General features: G+C 56.2%; 1 protein-coding gene across 1 annotated transcript in view; it reads right to left on the bottom strand.

Moving 5' to 3' along the window:
• The window catches only part of LOC119974965 (von Willebrand factor A domain-containing protein 7-like), an 89,626-nt gene that overhangs the window by 56,137 nt on the left and 18,985 nt on the right, over positions 1 to 14,504 (bottom strand). The window contains exons 6-8 of the mRNA XM_038814355.1: positions 5,557 to 5,737; positions 4,267 to 4,436; positions 2,490 to 2,602 (exon numbers count right to left, since the gene is read on the bottom strand). Of these exons, the coding sequence (XP_038670283.1) occupies positions 2,490 to 2,602; positions 4,267 to 4,436; positions 5,557 to 5,737 (464 nt within the window). The remainder of the gene's footprint in view (positions 1 to 2,489; positions 2,603 to 4,266; positions 4,437 to 5,556; positions 5,738 to 14,504) is intronic.

Here is a 14,504-nt window from a genome sequence, read left to right on the forward strand (position 1 = left end):
GTGAGAGAGAGTGTGTATGTGAGAGAGAGAGAGAGTGGGCTGGATTCACCATTTCAGGGACTATGTCCCCATGCTGTTGTGAATGGTACAACCCTCAAGAGTATTGAAAGTCAGAGAGATCTAGGTGTACAGGTCCACAGGTCACTGAAAGGGGCAACACAGGTGGTGAAGGTAGTGATGGAACCATCAATTCACTAGCTTTAAGATATGAACAGTGGTTTTAATCTACTTACAACAGAGCCAGCCTGTTCCGCGTTGAACTCTCGATGAACTGAACGACTGGCTCTGAGCATTGGTACTTATACAGCCGTCCAGGGGGAGGAGTCATGGGCGGAGCCAAGGGTGGAGCCCTGTACAAACTCCTAAGCATTCCCAGCGCTACTCCCCCTAGTGGTCGGGCAACGTAACTGCGCTTACAAATGCATGGTCTCATGTATATAATACAGTGTGAATTATGGAGTTACATTCACTACAGTCAAGAAGGCATACGGCATGCTTGCCGTATGCATTGAGAATAAGAATTGGCAAGTCATGTTGCAGCTGTATAGAACCTTAGTTGGGCCATATTTGGAGGATAGCCTGGGTCACTGTCCGTGTGGAGTTTGCACATTCTCCCCGTGTCTGCGTGGGTTTCGCCCCCACAACCCAAAAATGTGCAGAGTAGGTGGATTGGCCACGCTAAATTACCCCTTAATTGGAAAAAATAATTGGGTAATCTAAATTTTAAAAAAAATTTAAAAAAATATTTGGAGGATAGTGTTCAATTCTGGTTGCCACACTACCAGAAGGAGGCTTTAGAGAGGGTGCAGAAGAGATTTACCAGGATGTTGCCTGGTATGGAGGGCATTAGATATGAGGAGCCGTTGAATAAACTTGGTTTGTTCTCACTGGAACGAAGGAGGTTGAGGGACGATCTGATAGAGGTCTACAAAATTATGAGGGGCAAAGACAGAATGGACAGTCAGAGTCTTTTTCCCAGGGTAGAGGGGTCAATTACTAGGGGCCGTAGGTTTTAGGTGTGAGGGGCAAGGTTTAGAGGAGATGTACGATGTAAGTTTTTTACACAGAGGGTAGTGGGTGCCTGGAGCTCGCTGCCGGAGGAGGTGGTGGAAGCAGGGACGATAGTGACATTTCAGGGGCATCTTGACAAATACATGAATAGGATGGGAATAGAGGGATACGGACCCCGCAAGTGTAGAGGATTTTAGTTCAGACGGGCAGCATGGTCGGCGCAGGCTTGGAGGGCCGAAGGGTCAGTTCCTGTGCTGTACTTTTCTTTGTTCTTTGTTCACACACACACTCCCTCTCTCACACACACTCTGTCTCACATACACACTCTCTCAGATGCACACTCTCTCACACACACACTCACTCACACGCACATTCTCACATGCACACTCTCAGACGCACACTCACACACACACTCTCTCACACGCACACTCTCACATACAGACTCTCTCAGATGCACAGTCTCTCACACACACACTCTCTCACACGCACACTCTCTCACACGCGCACTCTCTCTCACACACTCTCTCAGGGGCTGGTTTAGCACACTGGGCTAAAGCACTGGCTCTTAAAGCAGACCAAGGCAGGCCAGCAGCACGGTTCAATTCCCGCACCAGCCTCCCCGAACAGGCGCTGGAACGTGGCGACTAGGGTTTTTTCACAGTAACTTCATTGATGCCTACTCGTGACAATAAGCGATTTTCATTTCATTTTTCACACACACTCTCTCAGACGCACACTCTCTCTCACTCTGTGTAGTGAACGTATTGCTTCTGCAATTCACCACTGTATTGCACTGTATTATGTTGATGCCCCTGTGGGCTCCGCCCCCTCGGGGGTGGTGTATAAACCTGCAGCCTGTAGGCGGCACTCAGAGCAGTCGCAGGTGCGGGGGGGGGGGGGGGGGGGGGGGGGGGTGCAGTGTGGCGGGGAGGGTGGAGTGCAGGGGTGGGCGCACCCATGCGGCCGGTGTCACAGTGTAGAAACAGGCGCCGAGGTGGATGGTCAGTGGGTGCGACGCAAGATGGCCGCCGTAATGGCGGTCAGTACCTGTGCTCGGCCTGTTCCCCCCATGCCCCAGCCCTGGCAGGGGTTCCCCACCCCAGTCAGCACGGCCGGTGTCCGGGCCGGCAGCCCACAGTCACTCCAAGCCATTTGCTACCTCCTCTCTCTCGCTCAACAGCCGCGATGCCAGGTTCACTACTTTTGAGAGCACAAGTGAACCACGCCATCGGGAACTCGGCCCATCGGAGGCGGTGAATCTCGGAGACCCCGGAGAACAGGGTGTCAGGCCCGGTAATGATATGCGTGCTGGACTTTAGCCTCGCGCGGTGAGCGACGCAGTTACGCCATTTTCGCGTTGCCAGAGCATCCCGGAAGCTATTCGCCGCCAAATCGTGTTTTGAGATTTCGGCTCACTCTCTCCGTCACCCACACACACATTTACACACACATGGGGAAATTACTGACACTGATCTCACCCTAAGTGCCGACAGGGACATTTCTGGAATGTCACCTCCTCCGTCCGCTTTAAGCTCTTTCAGCTTGTCAATAAACTTGTCAGGATCGCTGGTCTTGAATACAGGGCCAAAATCTGTGTAAATATTTAAATATCTCCATGAGAATCAACAGCGGAGTGAGACAGTGTAATCCAGACAGTGATATTCCGAAAAAACTAAATAGCTTCAGAGACAGTTAACACAGTTCTGCGATAGATTTCTTCTTCATACAGCGAAATGGACAACAACGGGGTGTCCCGTAAATTAGTCCCTAATCCAGGCAAAAATCCGCAGCGTCTGTACTGAGAATGTGCGGCGCTATCAGAGGATGAGTACTGAAGGAATGCAGCAGTGTAAAAGGCTCAGTACTGAGGGTCAGTACTGAGGGAGTGCTGCATTGTCAGAGGGTCAGTACTGAGGGAGTGCTGCACTGTCAGAGGGTCAGTACTGAGGGAGTGCTGCACTGTCAGAGGGTCAGTACCGAGGGAATGCTGCATTGTCGGAGGGTCAGTACTGAGGGAGTGCTGCACTGTCAGAGGGTCAGTACTGAGGGAGTGCTGCACTGTCAGAGGGTCAGTACTGAGGGAGTGCTGCACTGTCAGAGGGTCAGTACTGAGAGAGTGCTGCACTGTCAGAGGGTCAGTACTGAGGGAGTGCTGCACTGTCAGAGGGTCAGTGCTGAGGAAGTGCTGCACTGTCAGAGGGTCAGAACTCAGTGTGTGTTGCACTGTCAGAGGGTCAGTACTGAGAGAGTGTTGCACTGTCAGAGGGTCAGTACTGAGGGAGTGCTGCACTGTCAGAGGGTCAGTACTGAGAGAGTGCTTCACTGTCAAAGCGTCAGTACTGAGGGTGTGCTGCACTGTCAGAGGGTCAGTACTGAGGGAATGCTGCACTGTCAGAGGGTCAGTACTGAGGGAGTGCTGCACTGTCAGAGGGTCAGTACTGAGGGAGTGCTGCACTGTCAGAGGGTCAGTACTGAGGGAGTGCTGCACTGTCATAGGGTCGGTACTGAGGGAGTGCTGCACTGTCAGAGGGTCAGTACTGAGAGAGTGCTGCACTGTCAGAGGGTCAGTACTGAGGGAGTGCTGCACTGTCAGAGAGTCAGTACTGAGGGAGTGCTGCACTGTCAGAGGGTCAGTACTGAGAGAGTGCTGCACTGTCAGAGGGTCAGTACTGAGAGAGTGCTTCACTGTCAAAGCGTCAGTACTGAGGGTGTGCTGCACTGTCAGAGGGTCAGTACTGAGGGAATGCTGCACTGTCAGAGGGTCAGTACTGAGGGAGTGCTGCACTGTCAGAGGGTCAGTACTGAGGGAGTGCTGCACTGTCAGAGGGTCAGTACTGAGGGAGTGCTGCACTGTCATAGGGTCGGTACTGAGGGAGTGCTGCACTGTCAGAGGGTCAGTACTGAGAGTGCTGCACTGTCAGAGGGTCAGTACTGAGGGAGTGCTGCACTGTCAGAAGGTCAGTACTGAGGGAGTGCTGCACTGTCAGAGGGTCAGTACTGAGAGAGTGTTGCACTGTCAGAGGGTCAGTACTGAGGGAGTGCTGCACTGTCAGAGGGTCAGTACTGAGGGTGTGCTGCACTGTCAGAGGGTCAGTACTGAGGGAGTGCTGCTCTGTCAGAGGGTCAGTACTGAGAGAGTGCTTCACTGTCAGAGGGTCAGTACTGAGGGAGTTACAACAGTGACAATACTCTGGGACGTCCAAGGTGATGACAGGCGGAGGGAGATGTCCGTTTGATTCCCACAGTAATCGGTACCTGGGTCACTGAAAGGCACCAGGATGTAAAAGGATGGCTCTGTCCCTGCCCGCCTCCTGTTCTTCACGATGTTGATGGTCCTTTCCTTTGCCGCCTCAATGTCATCCCTCATGCTCCCTGTCGTGTCGATCACGAAACTGAGCCCGGCGGAGCTCTCGACGCCGAGGAACCTAGAAGACAGCATCGCATTTACTGAAACCCTTGTTGTGCCAGCCAGGAGCTAAGTCTTTCTGGCACGGCCTAGCTCTCTGGGTTCAGAAACTACCCAGTGAGATTCCCCAAATGTCCAGAATGGCCAAACCCTCATTCTTATCTTTCAACCCCCTTACCCCAAAGGCTGAAGTCCCTGTGATATTATCATAAATATAAGAACAGCAAGGGTTAATGAAATGTCTAGATTGTCATACGAGTGTCCCTTTAAGAAATGTTATTGTCTGATCACATGGCTTCAGTGATGTCATTGTGTGGGTGGAGCTGGGCTGTGGCTCTGTGAGTTTTTACTTTTGCTTTAGGTTTGGACTGGTTTGAACTGCACAGGTTGTCAGAAGTGTTTCTCTATCTTCATTTTAAAAGCTGTTTCCAGACTGCTTGGTAAATAAAAATAGATAATTGCTTTCTGCGAGGAATTCAAATCTGCTATTTGAAAAGGGAAACAGAGTATGTGTAACAAGTCTTATACCAGTGAGAATGCCGTGTGCTGGGCCACACCTTTGAAAAGGGGTTTCTGGTTTTACTTGGATTTTGTTATTAAATTAGAACAGTTAAGGGGGAATTCATTAAGGGTTATACATAGATTACTGTAGCTGAACTGTGCTTCTCTCTCTGTGTGTCTCTCTCTCTCTCTCTCATTTTCTCTCTAGTCTCTCTCTCACTCTGTCTCCCTCGCTCTCTCTCTTATCTCTCACTCTTTCTCTCTCTGTCCATCGCGCTCTGTCTCTCTCTCACTCTGTCTCTGTTTTTCTCTCTCTCTTTCTTGTCTCTCTCTCTATGTTGCTCACTGTCTGTCTCTTTCTTTCTTGTCTTTCTCTCTCTGTCCCTCCCTCTGTCTCTTCCTTCCCTCTCCCCCTCTCTCTGACTGTCTCTCTGTGTCTTTCTTTAAAATGCGTCTAGATTTTGATCACCTGTCCTTGTATCTCCCTGCGGCGTGTCGGGCAGGTTGCGGAGGGTGGGGGGGGGGGGGTGATTCAGGCTCCTGTGATGCTGCACGAAGTGGCTCTGGCGGGGATGTGAGGGAGGGTGGGGGCCGGGTGGTAAGAGGAGCGGAGGGCCGGGAGCGGGGGGGTGCATCACCTTGAAAAGGCTTTGTGATCCACTGTGTCCCACACATCCTTGAAGATTTCAATCGAAGCCTCGGTGGCGACCCTCGCTGCCTCATTGTGGTACTGTGAGTGCGGAGACTTCCTTGTGTCCTTGTTAATCCCTTGGCTCCCCTGTCTGCTGATGTCAGCCTTCCCGCCGTGGCTGCACTTCCCTACAGAAAGACATGGGAACGTTAGGACAGGAAGAAAACATTCAGCCCATCAAGCCTTCTCCACCATTCGGTCAGATCGTGGCTGATCAGACACTTTGATGCCTTTTACAGCCCACATTATCCCCTCAACCCTTTACATAGAACATAGGACAGTACAGCACAGAACAGGCCCTTCGGCCCTCGATGTTGTGCCGAGCAATGATCACCCTACTCAAACCCACGTATCCACCCTATACCCGTAACCCAACAACCCCCCCCCTTAACCTTACTTTTTAGGACACTACGGGCAATTTATCATGGCCAATCCACCTAACCCGCACATCTTTGGACTGTGGGAGGAAATCGGAGCACCCGGAGGAAACCCACGCACACACGGGGAGGACGTGCAGACTCAGCACAGACAGTGACCCAGCCGGGAATCGAACCTGGGACCCTGGAGCTGTGAAGCATGTATGCTAACCACCATGCTACCGTGCTGCCCAATTGTGGTTGCCAACCAGAAATCTATCAATCTCTGCTTTAGACACACTCAGTAACTGAGCATCCACAGGCCTCTGGGATTCGAGAATTCCAAAGATTCACAACCCTCTGTGTCCAAACATTCCTCCTGGGAGGAATTGGGGTTTCTGTCCAGACCCTGAACCAATGCTGGACTCTGGTCTAGGATCGTAATACACCGCTCAAAGAAACAGCTTACACGCAGGGGCAGCGACTGTAACGCCGGGGCCACCGGATAGCACGCTGGACCTGGTTGGGCACGGAGGTACGCACCATGCTAACATGTCAGCTTTTACTCCCAGCAGGCAATGGATGGTGGAATACAAGCAGGAATAGTGGCCTTCATCCTGGCCACCGCAGCCCTGGGGGATGGACTGAGGCTATCCGAGTTTGGGCTGCTCAAGGTGGAGGACTATTCAGCGATGGAGCCTGCCCCAGAGGAACAGAAGGCAACAGGTGAGGATGGAGAGCCGGCCATCCAACAGGCCAAGGAGAAGGTGCGTAGGAGGCAGCACATCAGGCCTCGTGTGTACTGGCAGCACCTGTCATTCGAGAACCTGCCGGACCGGGCATGCTGTCGAAGACTCTGGTTGAGCAGGGGAACTGTACGGCATACCTACCAGATCATGGTGCACCTGGCACCGTGGGGTATGCGGGAGGACACCCACGCCCGGTAGCCGTCAAGGTAACGGTCGCCCTGAACCTTTACGCCACAGGGTCCTTCCGGGCGTCGAGTGGGGATCTCACAGAGCTCGGTGCACAGGTACATCCGCACCGTCATGGAGGTCCTATATGCCCAGTCGGCACATTACATCCACTTCAATGTGGACCGAGCCCACCAGGATGCCTAGGCAGCGGGGCTCGCCATCGTCGCCGAGATGCCCCGGGTCCAGGGGGTGATCGACGGGATGCATGTCGCCCTCTGAGCACCAGCCCATGACATGCCAGTCTTCATAAATCCAAATGGGTTCCACTTAATGACCGTGCAGCTGGTTTGTGACCATGAGCTGCACCTCATGCATGTCTGCGCCTGATACCAGAGCAGTGTGCACGATGCCTTCATCCTGGCACACTAGACGTTTCCTGACATCTTTGGGGCGCACACCTCCCAGCTGAGGGGTTAACGCCACGTGACAGAGGTTATCCAGTGCGATCGTGACTGATAACGCCTATCCAGAGGGCACAGACCAATGCTGAGACCCGCTGCAACGTCGCTCATGTCACGGCCAGGGGTGTGATCGAGCGGTGCTTCAGCATCCTGAAGATGTGGTTCAGGAGATTCCAGGTTCGACTCCTGGCTGGCTCGTTGTAAACTTTTACCGCTCTGGAGGGGCCCTCTAGCATAGCGGTGGGAGAGTCTCTCACACCGTGGTGGCCTACTGCGTCCTCCACGTCATCGCGCAGCAGATGTGCGGCATGCTGGAGGAGGAGAATGAATGCCAGGCCTTGCCCGACGAGGAGGATTTGTGGGAGGGCATAGATCAGCAGGACATGGGGCCCGGGCAGGCACAGAATGCTGCACAATGTGTGCCTGGGCCGCTGTGAATGGGACACCCTAATTTCCTCCAAGGTTCACCAACTTGAGGCCTGGCCAGCGACACAGACACCCCGTTTCAACTCAGCATGCCTCCCGGACGACCACTCACTCTCATGAACACCCAACCTGTGCCACCTCCACCCCCCCCTTGCAAACCCCTCCGTGATACCAACCTGCCTCACTACGGGATGCGGGCCCTGGGTTGGCAGTAAGGGAGGGTCAGCCCCATGTGATGGAGGATGATGACAACCCGCTCTGCGGTGGGCTCTGGTGCTCCGCACATTTGACATCTGACTCCTGCCCACGGTAGCGCATTCTACCGTCCACTTGGGTGATCCCTGCATGCAAGCTGGCCATTCCATTACATGGTCCCACCAAACCCTTGGGGTCGCGGAGTTGGGGTGAAGAGGGATGGGGGTGGGGCACCAGAGCAGTGAGCGCTGGCTGAACTGGAATCCCTGGCCCAAGCCCACCCCCATGCCTGCCCATCTCTCGCCCGTCCTCAGCACCCCCTCTGCAGCCAGCCCAGCCAAGCCCATCCCTCACAGCCTTCTGACAGAGCACTGAGGCAGGTTGAAACATTGTGAACATGCGTTTATTATAAAATGGTGAACATATATGTACAGATTTCTGCCCCAGCCCCTGACTCTATACTGTGTGCTGCACCCGTGCCAATCTAACTAATATCTACCTTTCTGGCCTTATGGGCCCCAACACAACACCTGGGTGGATCCCCAGGCAGTACATCAAGAGTGGAGGCAGCCTCTTGCGATTCCTGCCCTGTGATCTGGGTCCCCTTTGGCGGCCTTCTTCTAGGTCGACTGGGCCTAGACGGGCCTGGTGCAGACTTGATGGGCCGAATGGCCTCCTTTGGCACTGTAAATTCTATGAGAACAATTTTAGACTTTTTATGGAGAAATAGATTTTTAAAATCTGTCTTTATAATTTGCTGAGGTAAGTTTAAGAATGCCCCCTGAATGGATAAGGACAGACAAGAGCATCGTAAAAGCTTTAAAAGTTCCTTTCAAAATGGCTTTTTCTTATCTTTGCTTGGTATGACGAGAATTAGAAGGGCCTTGGTGTTACTTTACGCATGGTACAAACAAGATCTCTTTCAACACCTCTTGAAACCAAAGCTGTAAACTTGTGTTGTCCATGAACATAAGAACATAAGAACTAGGAGCAGGAGTAGGCCATCTGGCCCCTCGAGCCTGCTCCGCCATTCAATGAGATCATGGCTAATCTTTTGTGGACTCAGCTCCACTTTCCGGCCCGAACACCATAACCCTTAATCCCTTTATTCTTCAAAAAACTATCTATCTTTACCTTAAAAACATTTAATGAAGGAGCCTCAACTGCTTCACTGGGCAAGGAATTCCATAGATTCACAACCCTTTGGGTGAAGAAGTTCCTCCTAAACTCAGTCCTAAATCTACTTTGCCTTAGTTTGAGGCTATGTCCCCTAGTTCTGCTGTCACCCGCCAGTGGAAACAACCTGCCCGCATCTATCCTATCTATTCCCTTCATAATTTTAAATGTTTCTATAAGATCCCCCCTCATCCTTCTAAATTCCAACAAGTACAGCCCCAGTCTACTCAATCGTGAATATCTGTACAATATCTTAATTCTACAGTATAATACCCGAAAGACGATGGCAGGAACCCGGCGCCAAAAACGGTGCGATCACTCCGTCGTCGGGCCCCACGAAACGGCACAAATGCTCTGGCCCGGAATGGGCTAGCAGCGGCATGACGCCATTCGCGACGGAGTCACCCATCACGGACGCGCCGCCGGAGAGCTGTCAAGGTGGCCGCCCGTCGCCCAGCGCCGAGGTTCCAGGGGCAGGACATCGAGGCGTTCCTGGACGCAGTGGAGCAGAGGAGGGAGGCCCTGTACCCCGGAAACGGCCGCAAGGTTGCCCCATACCTCAGCTGGCGCCTGTGGAGGGAGGTGGCAGAGGCCGTCAGCGCTGTGGCTGTAACACCAAGGACAGGCACCCAGTGCCACAAGAAGGTGAATGACCTTGTCAGGGCAGCCAGGGTGAGTACCCCCGCCCCCTCCCACCACCTCCGATGTGTGGCACGGCCCTAGGTGCAGCTGACATGGCTGCACCCACCCATGCAGTCTGCAGTGGCAGAATGGGTCGTGTACCTCTGCCAATATACACACAACTGCTGACCTGCATGTATATCTCTGCCCAACACTGTTGCCCTTTATCCCTGCCACCCACCCGACCCCTACAGGAGAAGCGCGCACACAACAACCGGGAGCGTGAGAGGACCGGAGGGGCTCCAGCTGATGAGAGATCACTAACCATCAGGAGAGGGCCCTGGAAATCGCAGGCGGACCCGAGGACCAAGACCCATATCTCCCTTCCTCCATATCCCCCAGGTTCCCCTTCCCCCATATCCCCCTTGCCCCCGATCACCGCCTGCGTGTCTAACCATGCATGCTGTATTGTTTATTGCAGGACCAAACGTCGAGGGACCCGTCCCCGCGGATGCCGACCGCCCCCAGGACGATCCAGGGCGGCCACGAGTTAGGGAGAGACCCGACCCCTCTGGCATACGATGCCCCCCAGGACGTCCCAGAGCGGCCATAAGACAGGACAGACCCGGAGCACCAGGGAGAAGACGCCCCCATCTCATGCGGGTGCGGCGACGCAGGCGGGCAACACCCAGCGACGAGGGGGGTAGCCACAGGCCCCCGTCGCTGCCGAGCCAGGACACCCCAATCCAGGACTCCCCTACCCAGGACACCCCTACCCATGATACCCCTACCTAGGACACCACTACCCAGGACATCACTACCCAGCACACCACTACCCAGCACACCACTACCCAGCACACCACTACCCAGGACACCACTACCCAGGACACTCCGACACAGGGCACCGCTACCCAGTACACTGACACACACGACACTGACACACAGGGGACGGGTGGACAGGACCCACCACCCCAGGGGACCATGGACTTTGGGTCGGATGAGGAGCACGACACAGCGCCACTGCTGTCTCCTACACCCTCCACCATCGCAGAGACACTCACCTCGGTTGGGCACTTTAGCGATGAGGCTTCTGGTACACTCATTAGTGCGCACAACTCTGCCGTACCGGTACAGGAGGTGGAGGTAGGAGCAGCCGAGGGGCTGAGAGGTCGGGGGACATCCTAGCCGAGCAACCATCTGCCGCCCAGACGAGTCCCGGGTTCCTGGAGTTACCACACCCACCCATGGAGCCGATACAGTCACGGACTCAGGGACGATGGAAGGGGGTGACGGCCGGCTTGCGGCAGCTGCAGACGCAGGTGGAGGAGTCCACCTGCGTCTAGGAGCAGCAAGTGGTGCCGGTCATGCGTGACACCCAGGCCGAAGCTGCAAGGGTGGCGTTCGCGGTGGAAGCAATAGGGGTGACGGTGTCAGACATGGGGAGCAGTATGCAAGGCCTGGGGCTTTCCGTACAAGCGGCGTATGTGGCCCAGGACATGGCTTCCCTCTCACAGGCAGCCATGAGCCAGAGCCAGCAGCAGATCGCAGAGGCGCTCAATGCCGTGGCCCAGTCTCAGCAGACCATGGCCCAGTCTCTGCAGGACCTGGCCCAGTCTCTGCAGGCAGTGGGCCCAGTCTCTGCAGGCAGTGGGCCCATTCTCTGCAGGCCACGGCCCAGTCTCTGCAGGCCATGGCCCAGTCTCAGCAGGCCATGGCCCAGTCTCTGCAGGCAGTGGGCCCAGTCTCTGCAGGCAGTGGGCCCATTCTCTGCAGGCCACGGCCCAGTCTCTGCAGGCCATGGCCCAGTCTCAGCAGGCCATGGCCCAGTCTCTGCAGGCCATGGCCCAGTCTCTGCAGGCCATGGCCCAGCTTCAGCAGGCCATGGCCCAGTCTCTGCAGGCCATGGCCCAGTCTCAGCAGGCCATGGCCCAGTCTCTGCAGGCCATGGCCCAGTCTCAGCAGGCCATGGCCCAGTCTCTGCAGGCAGTGGGCCCAGTCTCAACAGGCCATGGCCCATTCTCTGCAGGCCATTGCTGAGGGCATCAGCGCCATTGTCCAGGTGCTGGCCCGCATCGCCCAGACACAGTCAGGGATGGCCAACTCCCTGAGCTCCATGGCTGCATACCTGCTGACCTTTGTTGATACCAGGGTGGGCCTCGAAGACTGGCAGCGCCAGGTGTCGGGGGGGGGGGCGTCGGATGGTCGGCCCGTTCGCATCTCCGACCCATGTAGAGATCCAGGGGCCATCAGGCACCCCGAGGGAGGAGGAGGTGCTGAGGCCCGTTCGGGTCCCCCTGTAGGGGAGGTCCCGGAACACCGCGACATCACGGACACCCCCCCACTTCCATCCCAGGTGCATCTGGTGGGCAACGGGCAGGACAGGCTGGAGCTCGCCATCCCAGTCGCCCGAGCCACAGCCTGGCCCATCTAGGCCGGGCCACCCCAGGAAACGGCCGCCAAAGGGATTCCGAGTCACAGGGCAGGAATCACAGGAGTCCACCTCCAGCTCTGCTGTACCGTCTGGGGAACCACCTCGGCGTAGTCAAAGGGCCCGTAAGGCCAAACAATTAAACACTGAGTAAGTTGGCACGGGTGCAGAGCACAGATGAGTTATAGGGACTAGGGCACGTCTATGGACTGTTTGTCATTAAAATCACTTTCACACCTATAGAAGCTGCCTCTGTGCTCTGTCCGATGCGTGCGGGGATGTGGTATGAGGTGAGCGCCAGTGTGTGTGTGAGGGGTGATAAAACGTCGGCCTCAGGTGAGTGTGCCCCCCCTCCCCCTGGGCCGCCCTCTCCATCCCCCCCAGGCAGAGGATGGGACCGTGCGCTGCAGTGTCACGGCCGCATGCAGGGATGGTCCGGGTGGATGGTGGTACTGCGGCCATGGGTCAGACATTGTCCAACGATGTAGAGCCCGGAGCTCATCACAGAGCGGGTCATCATCATCTTCCATGGCCTGCAATAGACACGCTTCCACCGGCGACCGTGTGAGTCCCGGCCGTTGTGCCGCAGGTAGCTGTGCTGGAGAAGGTGACAGAGATAGGGAGGGCTGGATGAACTGTGCAATGGAGGGGTGGTGTGCATGCGGGTAGGGTGAGGGTGGTTGGTGATGGGTGGATGGAGGGTGAGGGTGGTTGGTGATGGGTGGGTGGGGAGGTGAGGGTGGTTGGTGGTGGGTGGGTGGGGGGGTGTGTGTGGTCGGCTGGTGCCGTGGTGTGCAGTCTGTGCCCATGCTCGGCGATTCCCACGCCCCCCTAGTCAGTGAACCGGGCAGCCATCAGCCTGTCCCCTGCCCGCTGGCCCAGCCGGTAACAGTGGGCAGCCTCCCGTCCATGTCCAGCCCGTCTGTCCTGACCATTGCCCCCATCCTTCTCATCTGGGGAGGGCTATGCCTCGTCTGGCTGCTCCTCCACTTGCCCCTCCTCTGCCTGCAGCACAGCGCCCCTCTGCTGGGCTATGTTGTGCAGGACACAGCAGACCACAACGATGCAGCCGACCCTATCTGGCGGTTACTGGAGGGCCCCTCCAGAGCGGTCCAGGCACCTAAACGCATCTTCAGCACCTCAAAGCACCTCTCTATCACGCCCCTGGTCGCTGCATGGGCATTGTTGCAGCTGTTCTACCCGCCAGTCTGTGGCCTCCGTATAGGCTTCATCAGCCACAACCGCAACAGGTGACCCCGTCACACAGCAACCAGCCCCTCAGCCGGGGGGGCGTCCCTCGAACATGCCGGAGATGAAAGACTGCGCCAATACGAATGAGTCATGTACACTGCCCGGGTACCAGGCGCAGACGTGCAGGATCTTCATGCGGTGGTCACAGACCACCTGAATGTTCATGGAATAGGTCCCCTTCCTATTGGTGAACACGGCCCTGTTATCCGCAGGTGGCCACACGGCGACGTGCATCCCATCGATCACCCCCTGGACCATGGGAATACCGACCGCCGCAGCAAAGCCTGCTGCCTGGGCATCCTGGCTGGCCCGGTGCACAGGGAACTGGATGTAGCGGTCCGCACATTCCGGTCCACACACCCCATCACACATACACACCCCCCCCTCCACACACACACCCCTCCACACACACACACCCCCCTCCACACACACACACCCCTCCACACACACACCCCCCTCCACACACACACCCCCTCCACACACACACACCCCCCTCCACACACACCCCCCCCTCCACACACACACCCCCCCTCCACACACACCCCCCCTCCACACACACACCCCTCCACACATACACACCCCCCCCTCCACACACACCCCCCCTCCACACACACACCCCTCCACACACCACACACCCCTCCACACACACACACCCCCCTCCACACACACACCCCCCCTCCACACACACCCCCCCTCCACACACACACCCCCCTCCACACACACACCGCTCCACACACACACACCCCCTCCACACACACACCGCTCCACACACACACCCCTCCACACACACACAGCCCTCCACACACACACACCCCTCCACACACACACACCCCCCTCACACACACACCCTCCACACACACACACCCCCCTCCACACACACACACACCCTCCACACACACACCCCCCTCCACACACACACCCCTCCACACACACACACCGCTCCCACCACACACACCCCCCTCCACACACACACCCCTCACACACACACACACCCCTCCACACACACACCCCCCTCCACACACACCTCTCTCCACACACACACCCCCTCCACACACACCCCCCCT

The sequence above is a fragment of the Scyliorhinus canicula genome, chromosome 12 (genome assembly GCF_902713615.1).
Source record: "Scyliorhinus canicula chromosome 12, sScyCan1.1, whole genome shotgun sequence".
Classification (NCBI taxonomy): Eukaryota; Metazoa; Chordata; class Chondrichthyes; order Carcharhiniformes; family Scyliorhinidae; genus Scyliorhinus; species Scyliorhinus canicula.